General features: G+C 39.3%; 2 protein-coding genes across 2 annotated transcripts in view; one reads left to right on the forward strand and one right to left on the reverse strand.

Annotated features, from left to right (window-relative positions):
• LOC146628517 (uncharacterized) overlaps positions 1-12465 on the forward strand; it is a 171512-nt gene that overhangs the window by 140021 nt on the left and 19026 nt on the right. The window lies entirely within an intron of this gene.
• Positions 4744-12329, reverse strand: LOC146628522 (uncharacterized). Its single transcript, XM_085359580.1, has 3 exons — positions 12319-12329; positions 8312-9784; positions 4744-6316 (listed from the first exon to the last, which is right to left on the reverse strand). Exons 1-3 carry the CDS (start codon positions 12327-12329, stop codon positions 4744-4746), a joined length of 3057 nt encoding a protein of 1018 aa, XP_085215706.1.

The following is a 12465-nucleotide window of genomic DNA, read 5'->3' on the forward strand; positions in this document are numbered from 1 at the left end:
AAAAAACTGGCCCTTCCTGTAAAGTGCTGTGGTGTTTTTAGCCCAGTTGATTTATTTCCACAATTCCATTCAAAACATTAAATTTTCATAGATTATAGATTCAGGGCCCACAACTTAAACGATTTCAAGTACTTAGTTGTTTATTTGTACATAAGTTGGGCTTCCAGCTCATAAAACCCATGAAAACAGGATTTCAAACAATTAGAATACTATGAAGACATCACCATTTACTTCTCATTTTTGCAGGAAAAAAAAGAAATAAATTAGGATCACATCAAATTAATCAAAATGCGATATTTTCAAAATGATATGTCAATCTTCAATACTTGGTTGGGAATCCCTTCGCCTTAATCACTGCCTCGATGTGCCGTGGCATTGAAGCAATCAGCCTGTGGCATTGCCTGGTAGTTATGGAAGCCCAGATTTCCTTGATGCTTGCTGTCAGCTCTTCTTTGTTTTGGGGTCTGGTGGACCTCTTTTTCCTCTTGATTATACCGCATAGATTCTCAATGGGGCTTAGGTCCGGTGAGTTGGCTGGCCAGTCAAGCACTGTGATGGCATGGCAATCAAACCAGGTTTTGGTGCTTCTGGCGGTATGGGCAGGGCCTAGGTCCTGCTGGAAGATGAAATCTGCATCTCCATACAAATCCTCAGCAGAAGGAATCAGGAAATCCTCTAAAACATTCTGGTAGACTGCTGCGGTGACCTTGGATTTAAGAAAGCAGAGTTTACCAACACCTGCATTCCACCCCAAAACACGACAGACTGTGGATATTTCACACTGAACCTCAAGCAGCTTGGGTTCTGTTTCTCACCTGTCTTTCTCCAAACACTTGGACCTTGATTCCTGAATGAAAGGCACACTTTACTTTCATCTGAAAAGAGGACCTTGGACTACTGGCCAACAGTCCAGTCCATCTTCTCCTTGGCCCAGTTGAGTCCTTTGCGACGTTGGCTCAGGCTCAGAAGTGGTTTTGAAGCTTTGACTCCTGCCTCATTCCACTCTTTCTGGATCTCTACCAGATTCTTGAATCTTCTGTCTGATAATCCGCTGAAGGCCACGGTCATCTCTTCTGCTGGTGCATCTGCTCCTGCCACATTTTGCCCTTCCATTAGACTTTCCATTGATATGCTTGGACGCAGCACTCTGTGAACAGCCAGCCTCCTTAGCTATGAACGTTTGTGGCTTACCCATCCTATGGAGGGTATCAATGATGCTCTTCTGGTCAGTCAAGTCTACAGTATTCCCCATATTGCACCTAACTGAAACAATTGGATCAAAGTGAAGCAATTTAATGACACCTGGAAAAACCTGTGCAGGTTCTTTGTGTAGTAGATGAATTATGTGTGACACTCAGTTTAAATCATTCATGCCCTGCAAAATTTGGGCTGATGTCTTCATAGTATTCTATTTTTTCGAAATCCTGTTTTCATGGGTTTTATGAGCTGGAAGCCCAAATTATGTACAAATAAACAACTAAGTGCATGAAATCATTTAAGTTGTGGGCCCTGAATCTATAATCTATGAAAATTTAATGTTTTGAAAGGAATTATGGAAATAAATCAACTTTTCCATGATATTCAAATTTTTTGGAAAGGGTCTGTATATTATGTGATACTGTCATTAGCTATTCAATATATATATTTCCTGTTTATTGTGCACACTGTCACTTAAGCGCTCATTGCAGACTCAGTAACCAGGAGCTTGTGGTTTCTGTAGTCTTGCAGTTTTTTCCACTCTTTTGAGCTGTAGCCGATTGAAGGAGGCAGGTGGTGTATGTGTTTGTGGTGGCACAAACGAATTCTTGGTATCAGAGTGATCTTTGTGAACTGCTTACAAACTGTAAACACACATAAATACATAAAACACACAGGTCCGTGTCACTAATATAAGAATTGCAGACAATATCCATGTGTTTATATTTTACAGAAAAGAATTATACTGTAAGTATTATGTATAGAGAACTGAACTGATGTTATATATAATGTTATAGTTAAATATTATATGTAGGTTGTAAAATAATGTACTCAGTCTCTGTGATTGATATAAAGCATGTAAAAGTTCTGGCTCTTCTCCAGCGAGCATCATGCAACATCGGGACTCCACCAGCTGCTAGGTTCCTGTACCGTATCAGCCTGCACCTAATCTGTGCCTAATCTAGGAACTAGTCTGGGAACTGATCAGATAATCTGAATATTTAACCTGTGGTCTGTGTAGCCAGAGAATATCTATAGAAGAATTTGTGCCAGTCATTGTTCAAAAATGAGTAAAGTAGACAGCACACTCTGCTACCACACTTTTGTTTGGTAAGGGTTCTGAAAATCTAAGAGATCCTCTGTTTTCAAACTGTGAACAGGGCCAGTTTAAGCAGAGAACATTGTTCTCATTGAGTTGTTTTCACATCAAACCGCACGCATGCAGGAAGTAAAGAAAGGGAAGTGGTTTGAGAGCTCTGTAAACAGTCTGCATCAGTTGGTTGGTACAGGATTTACACCTGTCAAAGCACAAATACCCAGTGTAAAGTTTAATTGTGATTCAGTTTTTTCTTGCTGTTAAACGTGAGACTGACACAGCGGTGCTGTAAGCTGCTGAGTCACAGTTTCAAATCCTTTGAACAGCACTGAAAACAAAATGTTTCATCTCGAAAGCTTCATCCAGATATAATGATCAGTTTTAATTACTACTAACCTCTTTTCAAACTCAGAGCTCTTACCAACACTTTTTACTGTTTGCATTCAGGCCATTGCAGGACGTTTGACAGCTGCTGCTTATTTCACTGTATGTGAAGCAGGACTGGAGCTCACCGCACATTAACTTTCATGAGATAGTTCCTCCCTCCTACAACCTCACATGCTCCCACTCCGTTATTATGCCTTTTCAACAAAACCAATAAATGTGGGACAATGCTGTCAGAGCAATTTCAGTCCCAGGACATCTAAAGTAAATATTTTTGTAGTAAAGTGAAGGCTGACTTGGTGTATGCAGGAGAGTTTGCCATATAATAATAATAATAATAATAATAATAATAATAATAATAATAAATGAAGCAGATACAATAGGGCCTTCGCACTCTCAGTTCTCGGTCCCTAATAACTTTATCTAAAAGAAATATATGAATACAACAAGAAACTGTTTATTTAAATTTAATAACCATAGCACAAAACAAAATCTGTACAAGATTAACAGAAGTAAACATCATAAACAGTTAATGCAAAATCATTGTTCATCCTCTTGAATTAAAAAGTGTTGTTTAACTTGAACAATTTGTCGCTATAAAGAGGCCAAATTACAAAAGGTGTGCTACTGTGCTATTGTGTAAGTATTTGTAGACCTGACTTTTAAGAACCTACAAAGAGAAACAACTGATGATCCAGTGAAGACACTATGAGCAGACTTACTGAATGGAGCAGAGATTTTATTGAGGATTGACAGAAAAGTGCATCAAGCAGGAGATGATTTTATGTGGAACAACAGAATAGAGAGAATTTGAACAAATCTAACATGAAAGGATCCAAATGTTTCCACTCAGCCTGAGTCATCAGAAATATTTCAAGCAGTCATTCAGAGCATGAACACACATGAAGAATCCAATCGGATGAAAGAAGATCAGATTTCAGGACTGGACTCTTCACAAACACTGAAGTTGGATTTCTAGTCCCCATCTCTCTCATCATGCAATGATCTTTCTACTGTTACTGTACATCAATTAATCGTGTATTATTAGTTGAACACAATTTTAAAATATTGCATGCAGTGACTTTTACATAAAGCTAGGCTATGCTTATTTTTAAGAATATTAAAATGCATTAATAACATAAGAAAAAACAATCTGCTGAATTAAAAGGCTTGAGCATTATGTGATACGGTTAACTGTCATTAGCTATTGGAAGATTAAAATATGAATAAAAATTAAAGGTGGAGTTTTTTTCAAACAACAACATCCATACATCACTCACATGGTGTCATATTAGACAAGTGCTGCTGAGCCTGCACCTGCTTAACTTGCCTGTATTATTAGACAAGACATGCTCCCCTCTCCATCATCATCATAACCTTCCTGACTAATATGAAATATTATAGAATATATAATAATATTATTAATGATATAATTAATTATATAATAATATTAAAGAAGTTATCAAACACTTTTTCAAACTCTACATCACACATGTTAGTAAATGTGGTTAACTAGAGGAAATTCATCTGTTGGGATGAAAAATCACTGAATCTCGTTTATTCCACACATGGTGCAGACAGTAATTGATGTCAGAGAAGTGAACACAGACCAAGGATTTACAAGCACAGATCAGCATTTTATCCACAAAGTGCACGTGCAAACAACCAGAAAACAGCTGCGGACCTCTCAGCTTACCCAGCTCCTGGATATCGACAAACCCATAAAACAGAGACTACAGTTTCCTATGAGCATGAAACAAGTGCTTTCAGCATCAATAGCTGGTTGCTGACACAAGATGGGAGTAATGTAAAGGATGGATGCAAAGGACTGAGGAACTTAATAACGGTGCAGTCTGGGATGAAAGGAGAGAAATTTATATTTGTTTATTTATTAAGTTGACAAATCTTGTATGACCTAAAAAAAACAGTGTGGTTTGTTGTGCAAATTTCCATATTTATCAAACAAAAATTAATCAAAAAAGCGAATGATTTGATGTTTAAAGTATCTCCACAGCTCAAAATCAAAAATTAAAAGTTTTTTTTAACTTTAGTGAATCTTTGTTTTTTCACTTTTTTTTGATCATACTATAACTGTACTGCAGAGCTACTTTGGTTCCTTCATCCACTCTGCTTCTCATCTCCTCTAGTTTCTGGACCTTCTCCATGTTTCCTTCCTCATCCATCTTCTCAATCAGGAAGTCCAGGTGGACAATAGTGGACGCTGAATCAGCTTTCAGAGCGATCTGCTCCAGTCTGACAAGATGTTGGTAGGACTGATCCAGGAACTGTGACTTCTCTGCTGTCAGTTGGTTCATTTCACGTTCAAGATTTTGCAACAAGCTCAGTGTGTTCTGACTTTCTGCCTTGTGCTTTTCGTACTTCTGTTTCACATCTTCTATAGCCCTCTGAATTTTTCTTGTCTTTGTCACATAGATCCAGTTGTCTTTCACATGATCTAATGCAAGACACTTTCCAGTGCAAACAGTGCAGCAGCCATCTTTCATGACCTCACAGTGTTTAGCATACCAGGCCATTGTGCATCCAGGATAGTGACAGTTCTCCTCACAGACTTTACAGCAGACAGCTCCTCTATAAAAAACTAAATACATTCCACCATTTATATGTTTTTTATCTTTGTAGACTTCATCAAGTTCAACAGTGAAATTCTGATGTTTTTTCATCCCTTCTTTATGTTTCTTCAGAGCTTCTTGAATCTGTCTGATTTCTGTCTGCTTTAGTTCAGTGAGTTTGATTCTCTCTTGCAGGTTTTGGATGCAGGCTGTCAGTCTGATCCGTTCATTCAGAACATCCACAGTTTTGCCAAGTTTTTGAGGTGAAGTTTTTTCCAGAAAATCTGTGAAATCTCTCATTCCTTTCTCTGATATTTGACCAGCAATTTTCATGTATTCTCCTTCCTCTGTTCGGTCTTCATGCTGGCAGCTATTAAACAGGAAGTAAACAGGCTGGTTCTTCTCATTTTTCGCACAGTTTATTTTTGCTGCTTCAAGAGCTTGAAAAGCATTTTTAGGACGTCTTCCATCTGAGTGTGTGATCAGAGCTACAATGCTTTTCTCCATGTCTTTTCCAAACAGAGACATCACTGAATCAAAGATGTATGACAGTCGGTCACTCAGTCGATTCTCACTCGCCTTCATCACCAGACCCACTGCATGAACTTCATGAACTCCATCCTCTGATCGGAACAAGTCAAATAATCTTTGAATGACAATCTCATCACATCCAATCCCTCTGGTGTCTCCGTATCCAGGAGTATCGATGATGGTCAGAGAGTAGGGCAGAGTTTTATCTTCAAAACCAAAGATCTCGTACACGATCACATCTGAAGTCTGACTTTCTGTCTGACTTGTATTTACGTTTTCTACGATCTGAAACCAGACTTCATCCTCCCACTTCACTCCCATGGTGTAATTGACCAGAGCATTGATCAAAGTAGATTTTCCTGTTCCTGATTCACCCACAAGTAAGATGGTTTTATTTGTTTTTATCACATTTTTTTCACCAACAGTCATTCTTGTCAAAGTTCCAAATGTCTCTTTCTTTGGTCTCAGCTGGTAGACAGCAGGAAATCCTGAAGAGATCAGATCAACATTTTCATCCTCTGATAATCTGTTACTGATCCTGCATAGAAGAAAAAAATAGACTCATTACTTGCTTAAAGTGATTATTTACATGTCAGGAGTCCAAAAAAATCTTCTTGTGATTGCTTTGGCCATGAGCAGACTGCCACAGTCATCCACAGGTAGCACAAGAAGTGCTAACTGGTCTCCAAACACTTCCCAACTAATAATAGCTGAGTGCTACAAAAAAACAGAAATGGAGAATGTTGCCTTCACAGTAAAAGTTGTTGCTTTTGAAATGAAAGACCTAGCTTTTACTTTGAAGGTGAACCTTTTCTATTTCTGGTTTGAATGACACTTTTGTAAGTTGTCTTGCTGCTCAGTTGGTGAGTGATTATAGAAAAGCCAGGATCTCCCAGACAACCTGTGGCTGACCACAGTAATCTGCTAGTAACCAAACCAATCACAAGCAGGATTCTGGGTAAGCAGACTCTTTGCGACAGATTTCATTTAGGGAAATCATTCTCCAAGTCTGTGTGACTGAAGTTAGCTTAAAAAATAAACAGTGGCACAGGTCCAGAGATGGAGCAGCTTCAACCTTACGTAGGCTCTTGAGACGCTCGGCTACAGTACATTTGCATAGTCATTATGCAAATGTACTGTTTATAAGATTGGGGAAACCTGCAGTCAGCTGAGACTGAAGAAGTCACTTGGATGACTGACGAAACGTTTCTCCCACAAAACTCTACGTCCAAATGAACAGAATCAACTTTTGGAGAGAGCAGGTAAACAAATTCCACACAAAGACGTAAACACAATGCGTGGACCCGACCCATCAGAATCTGTGAGATGTCGGCTTTCTCACCTGACAGAATGTACGCAGACATGCCGTCGGGGCTGAAAGCTGACATCTCACAGATTCTGATGCTGCAGGTCTCATCACTCTCCAACCAAAATTGACTGAACCAGCAGCAAAAGATATTTGATAAATATCGTCATTAATTTCTTCTTATCTTTGCTGTTTTGCTTCTATGATAAAATCACACTTCCTGCACAGCTCTTTCTCTCTCTCTGTCAGTGTACTAAAACAGTTTCCCATCTCAAATCTCTGTTTTCTGCATTATTCCCTCGCTTATTACGCATCAGCTTTTTTTTCAAAAATGAAAAATGAAATTCTCATTTCTGCTGTTCAATACCGAAGAAATTTAGACTTTTTAATTGCAAAACTCTTAGCTGTGTCTAAAAAACCATTTGTAACATTACTCTGCTTCACTTCAGCAGCATCAGTTACTGTTGACATGTTGATTCATGGTTTTCTTTCATTTTTGTTCTACTGCAGAATATTTTTAAGGTTATCTGCTATAAAAAACCAGATCAGGAAAATCTCCTTCATGTTTTTCTGTGTTTTATTGTTACTTTGACACAAAGGTATCTGCTGTGATGTTTACACCTCTGATGAAGTCTCACAAGTATCAGGTTTCTTTTTATAGATATGAAAAATATGAATATGTACTGATAAGTGATCAGAATTATAATATTTCTGACTGTCTGAGGCAAAATGTCCCCAATTCAAATCGAGTCGGATCGAAATCGGGGATCGAATCGAATCAGGACCTTGTGAATTGAAATGATGTTAGAAATCAGAGACGATACCCAGCCCTAATTTGTAGTTACTCAGCTGCATACATTCCTGCTCTTTAGGCTGCAGGTCTGGTCTTTCACTCTTCTTTCCTATAGTGTCAAATTCAGCTCATTTTGACCAGAGTCATTTTCACTCTAGTCTACTTATTTTCTTGCCCACCGTCTCACAGCCAATCAACTGTAGGTGTTTGTGCTTTAAATCTCAGTGTTCAGGGCTCACAACAGAGAGTTTCTGCTAAGTGTCCAGCTACTTCAGTTCTACCAACACCATCTAGACTCTGGGATCCTGCCCTACGTCCCTTCAGTTGTTGGACTCCAGTCTGTCAATTAGCAGTTTATTACTTCAACTCTGTACTTAAATAAATCTCTCAGATCATTTCTCCTTATTGAAGTGCTTTTAGTTGAATGTACATACCTTAATGCTGCTCTGGTTCTTTCATCCACTCTGCTTCTCATCTCCTCCAGATTCTGGACCTTCTCTGTGTCTCCTCTCTCCTTCATTTTCTCAATCAGGAACTCCACGTGTACATAAGCTGACACTGAATTAACGTTCTGCTGCAGTGTGACAACAAGTTGGTAGGACTCATCCAGCCACTCTGACTTCTCTCTGGTTAGAACTTTCATGACCTCATTTAGACGTTTTAAAAGTTTCCCTTTGTTCTTAAACTTCATTTTTATTTCCTCTTTGGTTCCCTGAACTCTCTTTCTACTGGTCACATACCTCCACTTGTCTTTCACATGATGTGATGTAGGACACCTACGAGTACATGAAGTGCAGTGGCCCTCTTCCATAACCTCACAGGTTTCAGGGTTGCAAGCAATTGTGCATCCAGGATAGTGACAGTTCTCCTCACAGACCATACAGCAGACAGCTCCTTCATAAAACCCACCACGTATAAGTCGTTTCTCTTTGTAGACCTCATCAATTTCAACAGTGAACTTCTTATTCTCCTGGTTTTTATTCATCAGAGCTTGTTGAAACTGTTGGATTTCTGACTGTTTCAGTTCAGTCAGTTCAATTCGTTCGTGCAGGTTTTGGATGCAGGCTGTTAGTCTGATTCGTTCATTCAACATAAATGTCTCCAGTTGTTGAGGTGAAGTTTTCTCCAGGAACTCTCTTAATCGACGTAATTCTGTATTTGTTACTTTCCATGCGTGCAATAGAAAAAACTCATTTTCATTTTTTCTCAGGAGGTTCTGTTGGTTATTAAACAGGAAGTGAACAGGGACATTTTCCTTATTTCTGACACATTTAATATTTGCATCATCAAAAGCTTTAAGTGTAGTTGTAGGTGTTCCAATCCCCGAGTGTGTGATGAGAACAACAGTGTTTCTCTCCACATCTTTTCCGAATAAAGACAGCACTGAGTTGAAGATGTACGTGAGTCGGTCAGCAAGACGATTCTCCCCCGCCTTCACCACCAGACCCACTGCATGAACTTCATGAACCCCATCCTCTGATCGGAACAAGTCCAATAATGTTTGCCTGACAATTTCATCATGTTTAATCCCTTTATTTTTTCCATATCCAGGAGTATTAATGATGGTCAGAGAGTAGGGCAGAGTTTTATCTTCAAAACCAAAGATCTCGTACACGATCACATCTGATGTCTGACTTTGTGTCTGACTGCTCTTCTCTATGATCTCAAACCAGACTTTATCCTCCCACTTTACTCCCATGGTGTAGTTAAACAGAGCGTTGATCAGAGTAGATTTTCCTGCTCCTGTTTCACCCACAAGTAAGATGGTTTTATTTGTCTTGTTTGGATTTTTTATACCTACAGTGACTGTTGTGAATGTTCCAAAGTTCTTTTTCTGCGGTTTCAGCTTGTAGATAGCAGGAGGTCCTGAACTGATCCACACACTGTTCGATGAGTTTTTCTTCATCCTGCAGAATAATCAAACAATTTATTCAGTATGAAATTATATGTCTGTATCATTTGTGTTTGTACATAATTTTTCATTTTCATTAAATTTATTTAATTTATACAAACTTATATGCTTATTAAAACTAATCGTTCTGCGTAGATCTCACTGCATGTTTGGAGTAAAGAAGTGATATAATAGATGATAAAACACAGTTTCCATCAATACATTTTCTACCTCTTGTCTGAAGCTGCGTCATGGGAACAGCAGCCTAACCAGAGAAGGCCAGACAACCTTGTCCCCATCCGCCTCCTTCGGCTTATCTGGAGAACACAGGTGTTCCCAGGCCAGCCGAGAAATGTCATCTCTCCAGCATGTCCTGGGCGTCCCCCAGAGTTTATCCTCTACTTCTGGTGGAACTTGCCCGTAACACTTCACCCAGGAGGAACCCATATCAGATACCCATATCACCTCAACTGGCTCCTTAGAACGGACTCAGGTCATACTCTGAGTCCCTCCTGAATGACTGAGAACCTCACGCCATCTCTAAGGGAGAACCCAGGCACTAGTATCCTTGATCTAAATGTTTTAGCCACTTCCCAGTGCTTGTGCCCATAGTTGATCCAAATATCGCTCAACCTGCAAATTGACAACTTCGGAGCCTCCCTTCATTGCACCTGTCAACCTCCTGCTCTGCTATTTCCTCATTCAAGAACGAGACCCTTAACTTCAGTAAAATTACTCAAACTCCTCCACTTGAGCACTTTGCCCAATTCTGGCTGAGACCTGTGGCCTCAGACTTAAAGGTGCTGATTCTCATTGCATGTGCTTCACCTGCAAACTGCTCCATTACAAGGTGAAGATAATAAATAAACAAAGTCAACAGAAGCACAGAATTTGCAACAAAAAACTCAACTAAAGCTTATCAGACACAAGAAGGCAAATCATTGCAAACAAACAGATTTTAACGTTAAAAAAAGTGAAACAATAAAAAAACAAAACCTCTGAGATTAAAAATACAGCACTGGGGTCTGCACAGAGCTCAGCTGGTATGTTAATGTTAATAGCACTTTAAATGATTTGGAAAAATTTTACAGCAGCAAATATGCAGAGATGCAGAGATGAGGTTTACGATTTGGTGAGCACTCACAAAGGCTGGAAACACTTTACCTGGTTTTTCACGTGCACTATTATTTGCAAACTTGTTTTTGAGTCATGGTACCCTTTGCAATGAAATATTTTTAAAAACTGAAATGCATCTCAAACATGCCTCTTCATATGTCAGTTAAAAAACAAAAAAACAAACCCAAAAGTCACCTGGCAAAGTCAGCTCTGAGTTTCACCCACTCTGAGCCGTGACAGGAAGGATTTGGTTTCTCACTCTTAGCTGGGTTAACCTGTGCATACTAAAGCTTCTGTGTGCATTAAAACAACACCGTTGCTTTGTAACATGATGACTGAATTCTGGTGCTGACCGCAAAGTCTGACATCTGTCTAGAACAATGTCTGCAGCCATGTGAAGGTCAGAAAGGTCTGCTGTGGGCAAACTACTGTATTAGAATACCCTTATCAGTATGAGGGGGTGAACATAATCGCTTTCCAAAGTACAAAAACCTCCCACTGAGAGGACAGCTTCAGAATAACACAATCTTAATGTGTATGCAGTCTGTAAAGATAACACTGTTTTCCTTGGTACAGAGTGTCTACTACCCACCAGGAAGGCTGCAGATGGATTCTTTCATTATTCTTTTGTAAACTGAACCTTTACTTGCGTGACAATCACAAACACTGAGCACCTCCCTGCATGGTCTCCAACATCAGCTTCAGAGTGTTTCTTGACTTGTAAACTATGATCCAGCTCAGCTCTTCAGGTCATCTGGAAAAGTTTGCCTGCTGATGTTGCTTACAGTGTAGGCTTTTCGACTGTGTAAAATAAGTGTGTCATATGATAATCCTTCGTCCAGGATGTTAACATTTTTCCTGAACACTCACTATATTTTGTGGACACAAATCTTTGCCCAAGTACAGGTGGATTCTGTTCATGTTTTTGAGCTGCATAAACACAGCTCAAAAACAGTCTGTCGCTAATGAGCAGCTGAGCCGATGTTGAATGATTCACATTAGCAACCTATGCACTGTTTTTCTTGGTCTTCATGCATAAATTATACGAGAGTTTGCATGTTTTTGTTGGCTGAATACATTTCCAAACAGTAGATGATGATCTGCTGAAGGTGGACAAACCCTCCACCTTCAGGTGTGCCACACATTTGAATTTTGCTTAATATCTGTCTTTTAACAGAGTTACTGGTCCAGGAAACTCAAAGCTGTGGTGGCAGCTGAGATGTGCATGTGGTCAGGTGCTGATTGCTTTTTTAATCTATTTTTTTTTTTTTTGTCTGTATTGTCATTGTTTTACTACCTCAGAGGATGTCATGTTCCACTGATACCTAAAGGTGGCAGTAATTCATCTACAAGCTGTTTGACCACAATTAAAGATGAACAACAGCAGGCGAGTAACTACCAGGGATCAGCTAATGAAGTGTTGTGGTCACTCACTCTGTTGCCATGGTGATTATGTGGCTGAAGGAGTCTTCACACAGCGATGCTTAAACAGGCGTTGGTCTCTAGGGAAAGAAATCGAGTGTTTATTTGATATTGACGAGGACACTTAAATACAGAACCTGTGTTTGTTCCCCTCTGTGA

Source organism: Diplotaxodon limnothrissa, linkage group LG7 (assembly GCF_057381915.1).
Source record: "Diplotaxodon limnothrissa isolate DT_005_m linkage group LG7, D_limnothrissa_male_GT1.1, whole genome shotgun sequence".
Taxonomy (NCBI): Eukaryota; Metazoa; Chordata; class Actinopteri; order Cichliformes; family Cichlidae; genus Diplotaxodon; species Diplotaxodon limnothrissa.

Coding starts and splice junctions, on each gene's coding strand:
- LOC146628522 (XM_085359580.1), bottom strand. Junction 6,317..8,311: donor AGAACCAGAGCAGCATTAAG/GTATGTACATTC, acceptor TCTTCTATGCAG/GATCAGTAACAGATTATCAG.